Source organism: Triturus cristatus, chromosome 1_2, assembly GCF_964204655.1.
Source record: "Triturus cristatus chromosome 1_2, aTriCri1.1, whole genome shotgun sequence".
In the NCBI taxonomy this organism is placed as follows: Eukaryota; Metazoa; Chordata; class Amphibia; order Caudata; family Salamandridae; genus Triturus; species Triturus cristatus.
In genome coordinates, this window is record NC_140580.1 from 33,528,812 (window position 1) to 33,540,197 (window position 11,386).

The 11,386-nt window shown below is 51.9% G+C and overlaps 1 protein-coding gene across 1 annotated transcript; it reads right to left on the reverse strand.

Annotated features, from left to right (window-relative positions):
- Window positions 1-1,519: 1,519 nt before the first annotated feature.
- On the reverse strand, window positions 1,520-4,523 carry LOC146866691 (rab15 effector protein-like). Its single transcript, XM_085600295.1, has one exon. It carries the CDS (start codon window positions 3,688-3,690, stop codon window positions 2,977-2,979), a length of 714 nt encoding a protein of 237 aa, XP_085456421.1. The 5' UTR covers window positions 3,691-4,523; the 3' UTR covers window positions 1,520-2,976.
- Between the last annotated feature and the right edge of the window lie 6,863 nt (window positions 4,524-11,386).

The following is an 11,386-nucleotide window of genomic DNA, read 5'->3' on the forward strand; positions in this document are numbered from 1 at the left end:
ATAAGGACCTAGCGCGCATGCGTGTGTGCCAGACACCGCAAACCACTAACAACCCCGAAAGCTACGCGCAGGAAGTGAGAGGACCGGCGCCACTCCAGGGACACCAGCAACCTGCACGACCCCGGACAGAGAAACGGGTGAGTGACCACGGGACCGGAAGTACCGCGGAACCCAGGAGGAAGCGCGCCCACCCCGGCAACAGAAGCGAACGATAAGGGCAGGGCGCGCTGATTAAACAACACATCATACCAACGCGAAGCCCTCTCGCACCCGGCCCCGGGGGCCGGAACCACGCTGATGCAGGCGGCCCACCAAGGCCCGCCAAGACTTCAATAGAGGCGAAAGGCAAGGGCCAGGCCGCAGTAATCACAAACTCCTCCCCAATCACATTAAGGCCCGCAAGCGACTAACCAAGTCCTAGGCTGGGCGGGAATGTATCTCCCAGAGACATCACAGAGACCGCGCTACGTGTCGGCAATATGCACTGTCACTGCCCCAGTTCCGATGGTTCGGGCGGGAGTCGCAATGCATATGAAAGCAGAGAGATGGAAGTAATCCAACCTCTGGCGGGAGCACTGCCGTCGCCCGCCGCAACGCCTCGAGGGGCAGGCGGCACGATCAAAGAGCAGGCACAACTACAGCCGCCGCAGCGCCACGGAAGGCAGGCGAGCGGCGATAAACCGGGCACAGAGCAGAGGGAGTACCACCAAAGGACAGGCCCTACAGGGAGCTCCAACGAGCGGAGGCACGGCAGAGTGCCAGCCTCCATCACAATCTGTACCCCGGCCACCCCCCCCTGTAAACCCATGGCCCGCTGGAGCAGGGCCTAACCGGCCAGAACACCGGGGGAAAGGGGGGAAAAAAGAGCCCAAGATCCTAGGGTCCGCTAGAGCAGGACCTCCAACCTGAGACCCACGTACCTGCTACCGCAGGCACCACTTACCTGACGCATCTGGAGAGATGTGCGCAGATCTAAAAAAACAGGCTGATGGGTTGGGCCGGCCGCCTCTTATAGAGGTCATGGGTGTAATGGGTCGGCAATATTTGGAAGGGATGGGAGGCTGACTTTTTTGCTTTGGAGGGTTCTGGTGTGGAGCTGAAGCTCACTTTGTTGATCATGTGGCGAGGAAGACTAACGAGGAGGTAATGATGACCAGCACTCTACCAGCACACACCACAGTCACGGCAAACGTACACTATCCCCTTGTCTAATTACCTTTGACGCACTTCTGAGACACCCTACAGTAGTGACACAGGCTCATAGTTTTAAACTGTTGGTTTATTTTATCTTCTATTGGTGTTCTACAAGTGACCGTGCTACACATACTTACCATATTATCGGCATTGTACACTGTATAGTGTTTTATAAAGTATAATAATTATGCCTAAAAACTTTGTGAGCTTTCTGTGATGTATTGCTAAAAACCCCAATAAACATGGTTTAAAAACAAATTAACTGTCAGGCAGGTGAGTCTATAGAAAATGGGCAGTTTACAGATAGTTCAACAGGGATACCACATTTCAAAAGGTCTCTTGACTAACATTTAATGACAATAAAAAAAACAGGACATTGAGGGTCAATTCCCCTACATCATGAATGTGCATGGGACAAGTCAATACCCCGGTTTTACACAGTGCTAAATCCCAGCATGAAGTCCCTTTCAAAGTTACCCCAATGTTAGCATTTAAGTGTAGAGAGGCCCCAGGGACATTACCAGCGGCGTAGGAAGAGGGGTGCTGTGGGTGCAGGCCGCCCCGGGTGTCATCACTGGTGGAGAGCGTATGGATAAGGAAGGGGAGGGGTTGTTTCTTTCCGCCGAAGTCTGTCTCTGCAGTTTGTACTAGGTTGGGGAGGTGACAAGAAATTTTCCGCACTGGGTACCACCTGACCTTGCTACACCACTGGACAGTACTACTTTCTCCAGGATCACACGTATCAAGTGGGGAAGCCAGGATTAGAGTTACAAAGCCGACTCTTAAATAAACTACAACAATATCTCAGATGTAAATAAACAATAAAAAGGCACGAGTGTGGTTGGAAATCTAGGGTGACAGCACATTCCTGCACCATAGCGTGCTCCTGGACTGCAACGTTATCATCTTGTGTGGTCACTTGTCACACGGTCAGTTCCACATCCTGTTTTTTGTTAACAAGCACTGAAAACAGAGAGTTTGGATTCCCTGCCCTGCCCACATAGGGATCGTTAAAACACTTTAGAAAAAAACACAAGACTCCAGCATCATAAATATAATAAAATGTATGCCTAAAGAGACGCACAGGAAAAGTAAAACACCATTAGAGATGGGAATTGAATACATCTTTTTGTCCTCAGTGGACTGTGCCAACTGCCCAAGACATAGCAGTCTAATAGGCTCTCAGAACCTAATGTCTGGATCTCTTCAGCTATGCTCCGAGCCACAGGGTGTGACTGTAGTTCTTGTGACAACTTCCTTGCCCATGATGGTGCCCTCGCTGAGCATCAGTAGGAGTGTACTGACCTATGCCACAGGACCTCTGTACATAAGTGGTGTAGGGAGATTAGAGGCATCTCCACAGGCAGATGCAGCTCGAAGTCCAGTATGGTTAGGACAATGCGTCACATATCAGGTGTACAAGGTGTGTGACTGGCGAAGCAACAGCCACTCTGCTTGTTAAATCTCCTCAGTGGTCTAGAGACCAATCCACCTATTATTAAAATCACACTGAAAGGGCACCACAAACCAACACTCTTGTAACAATTCCTAACAAACTGAAAGGCCATTCACTCGTCCTCACAGAATGTGCTTTGGGGCTTAGAGACCAATCACCCTACGAGTCTTATAACATTAAAAGTGCAATACAAACTAACAATCCATGTGTAACAACCTGAGTAGCTACTTACTATTCCTCCCAGAAAGTGCTTTGGGGTCTTGTGAGGGGTAAGACCAAATTTTACAATTGCTACGATGTAATACAGGTATCCAAAGGTGGGGGGCCTAAAGAAAATTAATGTACACTCGTTCACCATTGTTGGTTTTTTTCCCATTGCAGAGATAGTTTGCAATCATCTCGTTGACTGTTATAAAATTATCTGTAGATTTCAAGTATTCCAGCAATAATTCATCCGTAACATGGGCATCCTTCTCCTTAAATTGGCCAAGGTGTTTGCTCAGTACCCCACGAATCTCCTTTGGCTTCTCTTGTACTCCAAAAACAATGACCAGGCCTGTGCAATTCAGGCCAATGGAGGAACAGAAATCCAGTAGCTTCTCATACCTGGTTCTGCTGGCATCCTCCAGTCTGCTGATGGCACTCTCCAAAATACGCTCATAAGGGTCCTCGTCCATCTCAGTGGGTCTGTATGCCTGGCATAGTTGCACCGTCTGCACAGCGATCTGGAAGTGGGTGTTTTTGGAGCCGCCTGTCAGAGTCCAGACCCAGTCCACGCCCAGCAGAAACTCCTGCTGCTTGGTCATCCTGGAGGTGGCGATGCGATCCTCCATGCCTTTCTCCTGGCAGTACTGGATGAAGCTCATCAGGAAGATCTCGTTTAGCGTCCTGGTGCTGACGCGCAGCTTCTGCTCAGGGTCCTTGAAGCCCAGGTAGGCCTTGACCTGCTCAGAAGCATGGATTAGGGCTTGGGTGAAAACCTCGCAAACCACATCTGGCTTGTTGTCCACCATGAACATCAATGTTTGATTTTGTCCCATTCTGGAACTGTGCAATGTCCCCAATGTGGTAGTAATCTGTGAGGCTCCTTTGGAGGAATCAGTCACCAGCCTTCAGGCCCAGAGTTCCGCAAACCTACCAGGCTTCAAGTCCATGGTTTTTTAAGTGCACTGGGCATGGTCCATTCCATCACATCGCTTGTACTTGGTTCAGAGTTCTGCAAACTGCACTCGGACACACGACCAATAGAAGCGCACAAAGCCTCGGGTTCAAATCACCCCGGTGAGCCAGGTTCCAGTGGTCCCCAAGGGCACCGGGCGTCACCGATTCCTCACATGTGCACCTGCCTTCAGGAATCCCACACTCGCACCATCAGCCTGGGTTTAGGAGCGATCCCAAGCGCGGACTACAGGTCTTTTCAATGCGACTTCTGAACAGCGCCGGGGCTTGTTTCTAGCTTTCTGATTTCCAGGTATAACACTCCCTCAGGCGCTGACGCTGGGCCCAGACTAACTTCCTGGTTTGCGCTGAATACTGACGCACATCGGACCTGTCACGCGACCCCGCCGGCTCGGCCCAGGCCCTGATTGGTGCAGTCGTACCTGTAGACGTCTTTAACAAGAAGCTATCCAGGAAGTCGATGGTGGCAGTTTCGCTGTTGGGAGGCCGCTGTGACACCTGAACTCAGAAAAGTGTTGTCCATGTATACAATAGAAAGGCCTCGCCCATAGGGGGTGGATGTTTCGTGCGACCGGGCTTTTGACTCGGCAGTAGTGTTAATTTGAAAAAAAAAGAACATTTTAAGGCAGATTAAATTCGTCAACGAGTTTCACTGTACTGTCTAACGTGAAACACTTAAGAAACATGATAGAGCGAAAAAGAAAAGCTTTCTACGTCCATTGTACCCTGCAGCAGCTCTCTTTGGTACTGTACAGGCGTCCTTGTCCTTGTTAGGTACGCATTGCTGTCTCACTTTGCACGAATCGGTCTCTGTTCATTGCGCTTTCCAGACAGTTACTTTAGTCTAGTTTTTATTTATTTATTTCAAGCTTCTAACAGAAAAGATCCTGCAACGTAGCGACATCAAGGAGTATAGATTGTGCAGCCACAGCAAGTTCTGCGTTCCTAATATTGTACACATTCAGCGGTCGAAGTGTATTACAAAAGGTACGGTAACTGCGATCCCGAGGCCAATGTGGGCGGGATCAAAGGCGCGGCTAAAAATAACAAAATCTTCTGTAACTATTTTGCCGAGTTTTCACTTTCAAGTAACTGCTTGTGAAATAACGCACCTTAAATGACAAGTAATTGCAAAGGAAAACAATCAGTGACAGACGCACTATTTTACATTGCGAAGGGGGGCTTACGACCGCAGGGAGTCCCCCCCCCCCCCCCCGCGGTTTGGGAGGGGGTGTGTGGGGGGGCGTGGCTGGCCCTGCGCCGGCCATTTTGCGTTTGGGCTACAAATTTTGTAGCCCAAATATAGCCAAAATATAGCCCAAGCTATAAAGGATTTTGGCGCCCCTTCCCAGCCACCATTTTAGTTTGTGGTGACCTGGTGGCTGGGATTCAGTCGGTGTGTTTTTTGTCCTCGGTGAGTGAGCGGGGCCGCCAGCATTGTAAAAGAAGGCGGCCCCAGCTTTTGTAATGCAGCCGCGGGTGTGGGCGACGGGGGGTGAGGTGGGAGGAGTGAGAGGGGAGGGTCGGGAGATCTGGCACGGTGAGGAGTTCGTGGCGTCGGAGTCGGCTTCAGCGGTGCGATTGTATTCCTCCCCCGCGGCGAGTGGCAGGCGCGGGGGAGGGCGTGTGTCAACGAAGCGTTCCTCTTCTTTGCCGGAGGCTCCTCTGCGCGTTCAAAAGGAGGCGGGAGGTGTCACGTTGCAGGGTGCCGGTTGAGCGTGTTATGAGGGTAGTTTTGTGGAGCGGGGGGAAGTTTCCCCTCGCGCGTTTGTTTTTAGTGAGGCAGGTGGCAGGACCGGCCGCGTGGGGGGTGTAAGGAGCCACTTGGCCAGTATTGGTTTGTTGCAGGGGTTTTTCTCAGGGCACTTGGGGGACGAGCAGGATTTTGGAGTGCTAGGCATGGCTGACAGAGCTGGTGAGGAGGGGGTGGTGGGCGGTGAGAGTCCTTTATTGTTTTCTTCCCCTCTATCTTTGAGGGGAGGGTTGGGGTCTGTGGGAGCGAGCTCTTTGGGCGAGGGGGAGTGGGTTTCAGGTAGGGGGGTTGGGTTCCCAGCAGGTTTTACTTTCTTCCAGGGAACTCGGGGGATCTACGGCTTTTGGGGGGGGGGGTTTGCATTCTACGGTATTTGGGGAGGGTCAGGGTCGGGTAGAGGCAGGTGGGGGCGGTAGTGGGGATGAGGGTTTGGTTTTGGCGAGTTGGAGCCGGCTGGGGGGGGACAGGGCCTGGGTAGGTTTGGACATATTTTCCCTTGTGGACTGTAGGTGTTCGGGGCCTTGGAGGGGAGGTGGCATTGGGCTTTTCTCACGTTCAGGGGCGCGGCGAGGGTTTGGATATAGGGGTGCGGGCAGGGGTTGGTGTTAGAGGTCAGGATCGCGTGGGGCAGGAGGCTCGCGGGTTCGCGGGTTTCCGAGAGACATGGGTTCTGCGTCTGCGGTGGTTCGAGCGGTGTTCGTTTGGAGTGGGGATGAGGAAGGTGGGGCTTTGCCGTTTTCGGGCGGTGTGTTTCACGCAGGGGGTTCTGGAAGTTGGCAGAATAGGGAGGTTTTTCCGAGGGGTCGTGAGGCAAGTGGTTTGGTTAGCTTGCAGGGCCCCAGCACACCAGTCCACTATTTTCTTTACAGGACAAAAAGCGTAGCAGCGCAGCAGACTCGGTAGGGCGAGGTGCGGCCCATTTGCGCCGAGGAGAAGGGAGGGTGAGGCCTGGCGCGGCACATCCGTACCAGCGGTGGATCCCGTCGCGGCTAGCGCACGAAGGTCCGGCGCGACCTCGCTGGCCCCAACGTCACTACAGTCAAGGTGGACAGCTTTTTGTGATATATGGTTTGTGATGCCAGTCATAGGAGGGGGGAGGACCGGCGTGTACAGTCCGCTCCCCCGTAAAGTGGTCATACAGGTCATGTGGGGTCTGGTAAGGCCCGCACGGTGGATCCCGTCGTGGCTAGCGCACGAAGGTCCGGCGCGACCTCGCTGGCCCCAACGTCACTACAGTCAAAGTGGACAGCTTTTTGAGATATAATGGTTTGTGATGCCAGTCATCGGAGGGGGGAGGACCGGCGTGTACAGTCGGCTCCCCCGCAAAGTGGTCATACAGGTCATGTGGGGTCTGGTAAGGCCCACACGGCGGATTTTGAGGAGGTGTTGCAGGTGGAAGAGCCACTCTTGCTTGATGATGATGAGGATACCCCTGTGGAAGGGGAATTGCGGGATTATGAGGAGGGGGGGCCCTCTCATGTTTCTTGTAGTTTTTGCAGGTTTCCAAGGGAGCGGTACCCCTAAAGCAGCCGTTGGTGGTGAAAGGCAAAGGAAAGCGCGGCCCATCGGTGAGGGCTCTTCCTGGAAGGGAATATTATGAGAGACCGGCGCGGAGATCGGAGTCGGTCCGAGCGTCCTTTTTAGAGCCAGGTGAGAGCGTATTAACACGGGCCAAACCTATTATGGTGTCTGTGGGGTCGGCGGGGGGGGGGAGTGGGGGCGGGACGGAAGGGAGATTATATAAGGGTAGGTACGTAAGGGACACGGGAGTAGGCACAGAGGATGGGGTAGTGGTTTGGGACGCTAAAGTGGAGAGTGGGTCTAACACTGTGGCTCTGGGTGGCAAGGAGCCGTTGGTAAGTGAAGACTTGACAATTCACAAGCTCCTTTATATGGGGGTGAGTAAGCCCTTAGGCGCACACCTAATGCTCGCATCAAAGGAGCGCATATGGAAAGGGGAATATGTTGAGATTTTGAAGGTTTTGCACAGGGAGGTGAGATCTAAGGGGCTCTAAGGAGGAGTATGAATTGGCCAAGCGCCCTAAAGTACCGTTGACAATTGAGAATTGGACAGCGGCATTTTTAATTTCCACCAGTGTGTACTGCGAGAAGTTCCCTGAGCGCTGTGTGGCTCTATTTAAGTATATTGATGTCATACGGAAGGCCCAGATTACAGGTAGTGGTTTTGCATGGGCACAGTATGACGGAGAGTTCAGGGCTCGGATGGCTTGGGACTCAGAGGCAAAATGGGGTGAGTTGGATAAGGATTTGTGGCAACATACCATGGGGGCGGCGCCAGGGGTTAAGACCTTCTTTACAGCTAGTGGGCTGCCTCTAGTTTATCGGCCCTTTCAGGGAAAGCCCACCCGTGGTGGGGTGGGAGGCTCAGCCGCGTCACAAACTGGATTTGGGGCATGTGGGAATTTTAACAAGGGTTTATGCACACGGGAGTTTTGCAAATACCGACACGAGTGCTCTAGTGCGGGAACAGACATCCTCTCGTTAACTGTTGGGGCATCAGACGTCCGGCGGACAGCAAGGGCAGCAGGCAGGCGCAGGGATGTCTGGCAAGGCGCAGCAATCTCAGGGTGGACGGGGGGGTAGGGGAGCACAGGTTTCTGGGCCGAAGGGCTCCTACGCTAATTAATTGGGTGGCAGATAATTTGAAATCTGCATCAGAGCATAATTTGGTTGTGCGTGGGAAATCGAACAAGGAAGTGCGGGAGGGGAGGATGGCAGGCCCCTTTTGATGAGTGGCCAGTTCACAATTTAATCAATTCACATATTGGTGTGGTGCCTAAAAAGGAGGAAGGGCACTTTCGGATGATACATTTGTCATGGCCTGAAGGGTCATCAGTCAACGATTTTATTGATGAAGATGCTGCATCGGTGTCATATTCCCCAGTTGATGTACCCATGTCACTTGTAGTGACCGCGGGCGCAGCTGCAGGCATGGCATAGTGTGAGATCGAGTCGGCTTTTAAGCTGCTCCCGGTTCATCCGGATGATGGGTATTTGCTGGGGATACAATTTGAAGGCAAATGGTATGTGGACAAGGCCTTACCAATGGGCACTACTTGGATGATTTCTTTTTGTGGGTTTCCCGGGCTCCTCGGAGTGCCAGCATGCTCTGGACACTTTTCATGAGTTTATGGAAGAGCTTGAGGTGTCGCTAGCACCGGAAAAGACAAGAGGGCCTGATACTGTTATATCCTTTTGGGTATTGAGCTTGACTCAGTGGCAATGCAGGCCAGTCTGCCTGAGGATGAAAAATGCAGGATGTTGGCTTTATGGGAAGGGATGTTATTAAGCAGAAAGTGACAGTGAAAGACATTCAAGTGTTGTTAGGTCATCTTAATTTTGCCTGTAGGGTGGTCAGGGCAGGTAGGATTTTCTGCAGGCGCCTGGGCCGGGCTTTGGCGGGTCAGCATTTGCCTCACCATCACGTGCGCTTGTCAGCAGGGGTGAAGGAGGACCTGCGCAGGTGGTCTGTTTTCTGGCACTCCCTTAACGGAGTACCACTGGCTAGGGACGAGGATGTACAGGGGGATGTGCAAAAGTTTTCGGACGCGGCAGGCAGTGTTGGTTTTGGTATTTACTGGCAAGGGCGGTGGTGTGTAGAGAAGTGGCCGCAGAATTGGAAGAATGGAGGGCGGAGCATTACTTTTTTGGGGTTTTTTCCGCTCTTGGTGGCGTTGACCATTTGGGGCAAAGAGCTGGAACATGAGAAGGTGCTTTTCCGTGTAGACAATATGGCAGTGGTGCATATAGTCAACAGGCAGTCAGCAAGGGATGAGCAGATTTTGAAATTGTTGAGAGTGTTTGTGCTGGGCTGTTTGTGCTACGACATTTCATTCGGGGCTTTGCACGTACCAGGTGTGGACAATGACATTGTGGATGCTTTGTCGCGTTCACAGTGGGGGAGATTCCATGGGCTGGTCGAGGGGGCGGACAAGTCACCGACCCCGATGCCGGAGTTCCTTTGGCATGTTGGCAACGCAGGGTATTTCAACTGGTGGTAGGTTCTCTGTCTGTTTCCACTTGTGTGGCTTATTCTTTGGCGTGGAGGGAATTTTTGGCGTCGGGAGCTTGTAAGAGGGAGGAGTTTTGGCACAGTTCAGAAGATGTTGTGCAGTTTATCTTGGACCTCATTTAGAAAGGTTTGTCTAGATTTACTATTGCTGGGAAGTTGGCGGGTATTTCCTTTATGGGTAAGTTGTTTTGGGGATATTCCTCTTCTGCTGGGGAATAAGGAAGGAGGATGCTTGAGGGCTGGGCTAGGGAGCGGGGAGGGGCTCTTGTGTCTCGTTCACCTATTTCTTGGCAGACGTTAGCACGTTTTGTTGGAAGTTTTGCCTGTAGTCTGCAGGGATGATTTTGAGGCATCGTTGTTTGCTACCTTATGGTTTTTCTGTTTTTTGGGCCTTTTCGGGTTTCGGAGCGTCTTGGGACCAAAGTAAAGAGGGGCTTTGTTGGCAGGAGGTGTTTTTTACGGACACAGGTTTGAACATTTGGTTGTCCAGTGCAAAGACGGATCAGTGGGGTGTTGGTAAGGGGGTGTGGTTAGAGGCAGGAACCCCCAGTTGTACTTGTCCACTGCGATTGGCAAAAGCAATGGAAGATCCTATGGGAGGGATCTGGTTTTCAAGCATATGAATGGCTCTCGTGTCTCGGATTATCAGCTGCGTATGGTTTTTCGCAAAGGATTACAGAGAATTGGTTGGATGGGGCTCGGTTTGGGACTCATTCTTTTAGGATCAGGGCGACAACTGCAGCACATAACCGGGGTTGGTCCCAGGGTGACGCCATGCGGCTAGGGCGTTGGTCATCAGACTGTTTCCATAAATATGTGAGAGCTAATGCAGCGGAAGCGCATGCGTCAACCCTCTTTTTGTGAGTCTCATTCTTGTTTCTCTATTCAGGTTCTGTGGCTGGGCCCCACGCGGGGGAATTGACGGTGTGGATTGTGGGGCATTCCTTCATCAGATGGGCACATGTACAAGCGTGCAAAAGTTATTTTGGGGGAATGTTGGGATTTAATGAGCGCCTTTTCCGGATTATAGGGAAAGGTAAAGGGGGAATGCTTTGGAGGGAGTTTATCCCGTGTTTGAACAATGCCATGGTGAGAGGTCAATGCTCGGATATTCCGTGGATACACTGGGGCGAAAATGATCGTTGTGGCGTCAAAGGGGTGGTCTTGTTGCGGGCAATGCAGTGGGATTTGGTTTTGTTGTAGGAGCATTGGTCGGGTGGTCATGTACTTTGGACGGAATTGGTCCCATGGAGGGTTTGAAGAGGGGCGTTGAACCCCAGAGCCATTGACAGGTCTCGGAAGAAGGTGAATGCAGAGATTTTCAGATTTTGCCGCAATCTGGGTTGTGGGAGAGTGACTCACAAGGATATTCGTTTTCAGGCGGTGGAGTTTGTTGGGGGTGATGGTGTTGGGGGTGATGGTGTACATTTGTCTAGGTTGGGCATGGACCTTTATTTGCTTGCAATTAGGGAGGTTCTGTCTTGGTGCGTACACGTGCAGAGTCATGGTTTTATGGGTCTCAAAGTTTTCTTTGTTGGGGGGCAGAAAGATGGGGTGGTTAGGGGATATACCACCCCCTGTCTTTCTGGGTGGCGGGGGTTATGCGAATTTCGACATTTTTGCCGGAGGTTGGTTGATTTATTTGTTGAGTTGGGTTATCGGCAGGGAAAGGATAGGTTGGGTAAATTTAGCTCGGTTACACAGTTTGGTTGATCGATAGCTGTAAAGGGGCAGGCAGGGGAGTTTGGTTATCGGAAGGTTTGGATTTAGA

Excerpts from the sequence above, each read along its gene's own strand:
- LOC146866691 (XM_085600295.1), bottom strand. The coding sequence starts at position 3,690 with ATGGGACAAAATCAAACATTGATGTTCATGGTGGACAACAAGCCAGAT.